This window comes from Frankliniella occidentalis, unplaced genomic scaffold, assembly GCF_000697945.3.
Source record: "Frankliniella occidentalis isolate FOCC.00 unplaced genomic scaffold, Focc_3.1 Scaffold11, whole genome shotgun sequence".
NCBI lineage: Eukaryota > Metazoa > Arthropoda > Insecta > Thysanoptera > Thripidae > Frankliniella > Frankliniella occidentalis.
In genome coordinates, this window is record NW_026267141.1 from 3521773 (window position 1) to 3525032 (window position 3260).

General features: G+C 53.3%; 1 protein-coding gene across 1 annotated transcript; it reads right to left on the reverse strand.

The window, feature by feature from the left end:
• Positions 1–2: 2 nt before the first annotated feature.
• LOC113214786 (zinc finger protein 271-like) lies at positions 3–2140 on the reverse strand (the record flags this gene model as incomplete). Its single annotated transcript, XM_052277703.1, has 2 exons — positions 2048–2140; positions 3–1235 (listed from the first exon to the last, which is right to left on the reverse strand). A coding segment is annotated over exon 2 (1212 nt), but the record flags the coding sequence as incomplete, so codon positions are not given.
• Positions 2141–3260: the final 1120 nt, after the last annotated feature.

Sequence of the window (3260 nt, forward strand, 5' to 3'; positions counted from 1 at the left end):
CTGTAGTCGCATTCGTTACACTCGTAGGGCTTCTCTCCGGTGTGGGTGCGGAGGTGTGTCTGGAGACCTCCACTCGTGGCGCTCCTGTAGTCGCACTCGTTACACCCGTAAGGCTTCTCTCCGGTGTGGGTCCGGCCGTGGCTGACCAAGGAACTTTTGTAAGTAAATGTCTTGCGGCACACGTCACATTCATAGGGCTTCTCTCCTGTGTGGCTGCGGATGTGCTCGCCAAGTTGACTACGGCCAGGAAATTTCCTGTTGCACACAGAGCATTCATGTTTATAATGCTGTTCTCCAGTGTGGGTGCGGAGGTGAGAACGCAGATGGTTATCTTGCGCAAACTTCTTGTCACACAACACGCACTCAAAAGGCTTCTCTCCCGTGTGGCCGCGGAGGTGCACTTGCAGACCTTGACCGGACACAAACTTCTTGTCGCAGAGCGTGCATTCAAAGGACTTTTCTACTGTGTGGAAACGGCTGTGGCTGCGCAGCGAGCTTCTGTCTAGAAACTTTTTGTTGCACAAGTCACACTCGAATGTTCTCTGCCTCTGCCCTGTGTGCATACGAAGGTTGTGCGATTTCAGACCAGACCGGTCCGAGAATTTCTTGTCGCACAATGTACAAGCATAAAGCTTCTCTCCAGTGTGGGTACGTTCATGTAATCGGAGATGTGTTCCAGTGGAAAAACTCTTGCTGCAGACATCGCATTGATATGGCTTTTCTCCTGTGTGGGTTCGCAGATGAAGTCGCAATTGTGAACTTTGACTACATTTTAAGTTGCACAGAGAGCACTCGAAGGGCTTTTCTCCTGTGTGGGTTCTGATATGTTTGCGCAGGTCTCCAGTGCATCTGAATGACTTGTCGCACACCGTGCACCCGAAGGGCTTCTCCCCGGTGTGGGTGCGAAGGTGCATCTTGAGAGCTGAACTCGATTTGCTCCTGTAGTCGCACTCGTTGCACCCGTAAGGCTTCTCTCCGGTGTGGGTCCGACTGTGGGAGGCCAGGTGACTTTGACTAGAGAATCTCTTGTGGCACACGTTACATTCGTAGGGCTTTTCTCCTGTGTGAATGCGAACATGTTTTTCCAGATCACCGCTTTGCGAATATTTCTTATCACACATAGTGCACTCGAAAGGCTTTTCTCCGGTGTGGGTTCTCATGTGGAGGGCGAAATTTGCAGGTTTCTTGCCGCAAACATCGCATTGAGTCGGCATGGTGATATCTGTCAGAAATACCTGTAAAGGAAAAGATTTTAGATTTACTATGTCGACATTTAAAAACTCAGAATCACGCCAGGAACGTTAATTGGAATGACGTGGACAGGAAATGAGGAAGAGAGTTCTGAAACGCCCACGCACATGCACCCGTGAACGTCTACGTGCACGTGCACCCACAGCAATGTAACGCTATGCTGAAGCAATATACGCGGTGGCTGATTAACCCCATTCACTTCTGTACTTGTGCTGTACTGTAGTTCGCACGAGTGCGGGCTGGGCGTATTGCCCCTGCTTACGGCCCTTTACGAGCCGAGCGAGTAGGCGACCCGCCCGCACTCGTGCGTACGGTACAGCATCACTACAAAAGTGAGCGGGGTTAATCAGCCAGCTGGTATAACAACGCGTCACTGCAAAACTTGCTCTCACTGTCCGAGAGCGTGTGCCGTAACCGCGGTACTGCAAATTAAAAATCACCCCCCCCCCGCTCTAAACTTTACTCGAAAAAGTTGATAACTCGAATTGACACCCTGTCAAATGCTTTGACATCTGTTGATGATTGATGCAGTTGCAGTTTGAGAGAAGAACAAATACATACAGACGTTAAGGATAGATCCACAGCGCTGCCATTTCATAACTTTCGTAGATTTGTTGCGTAAAACATTTTTTTTTGTGTCACGTAAAAACTGGAGATTTTGCTGTTACCCAGCTACGCCCTCTTCCCGCTTCCTGGACCAACTTCAGAAGTGCGAGGGGCTTATCAGCCACCTGGTAGTTTGGAGCAGGGGTTTGGAATTGTAGGCACTAAGCCACCTTATCGCAGGGATCGTTACCTGAGGTCGGTTACTACTGTGGCGTCGCGGTCAGTCCGCGGCCAGGTCACGGAGCAGCCCTCGACAAACACGTCCCGCTCGCGCCGTGCCGCTCAGCCAACTAACTAACTCGAGGACTCGTCCAGGGTAACCCTGGCAGGGTTGCCAGAAGCCGAGCGAGTCAAGTCGCCCGAGCCGAGTGCGAAGTGCGCCCGAGTGGGCCCGGAGCCGTTCGACGAGTCACTCGTCGTCCTCGTCCTCCCCTCCTGCTGGTCGCCAGGATCCCGTCGTCCAGCCGCCCGCCCGCCCGTCGAGGCCGTGCCGGTGACCCCGGGAACCCCCCAGCCGCAGGGTCTGGAATGTCCCCACGGCGTTCGACGGGGCAGGGAGCGGAGGGGGCTGCTGAGTAATTGGATAAAGAACGCGCCGCTGAGGCCTGCTGCCCACGACAATCGGAATAATGTCCTAGAAAGTGGCGCGAGTGGAGATCCTCTCGCACGAAGCATATTCCCAGTGATTTAATAGTGAAGGTGACAATAAATGTGCCGCGGTCCAGAGGGTTCACCATCCCCTCCCCCTCCCCTCTCCGCCGTTTCCCCCCCATGCAGTCGGCCGGGTAGGCCGTCCACCGCTCCCCAAAGTTCCGAGGCCCCCGTCGACGCCCGCGAGTCCTTCCATCAGGCAGACTGGCAGACCGTTCCTTTTCTTGGTGCTCTTGGAGTAGACGTTCGCGCAGGGCACACCCGAAGGGCTCGACGCAATTGCAACGGGTTCGGCTTGCACCCTGATTGCACCCCCCCCCCCTTTTTCTTACCCGGGTCGAAATACACGTCATCCGGGCCTGAAGTGGCGTCGTGAAGCCCTCAGCTAATCTGGAAAATCAGTCAGGCAACCGTGCGACGCTAATAATTAGGCTGCAGCTTCTACAATGTAATCTTACAATAAACACTGCCAAAACAAATGTCAATATTTTACACATTTTTTAAGAGCGCGCTACAAACCACGGCCCGGCATCTAAAACAAATGCCTTCGAAAGTGAGCCATCATTTCGCTCGGGTCTGCTAAGGGGCCGTTCATAAATTACGTCACACTTTTTTGGGCTGTTTCTCGACCCCCCGCCCCCCTTTGTCACAATTAGTCACGATTTTGACTCACCCCCCCTCCCCCTGCTCTGCAATCTCAAGTGTGGGACAGTATGACAGTTTGAACTGTCAGCCCACTGTGTCTCACACTT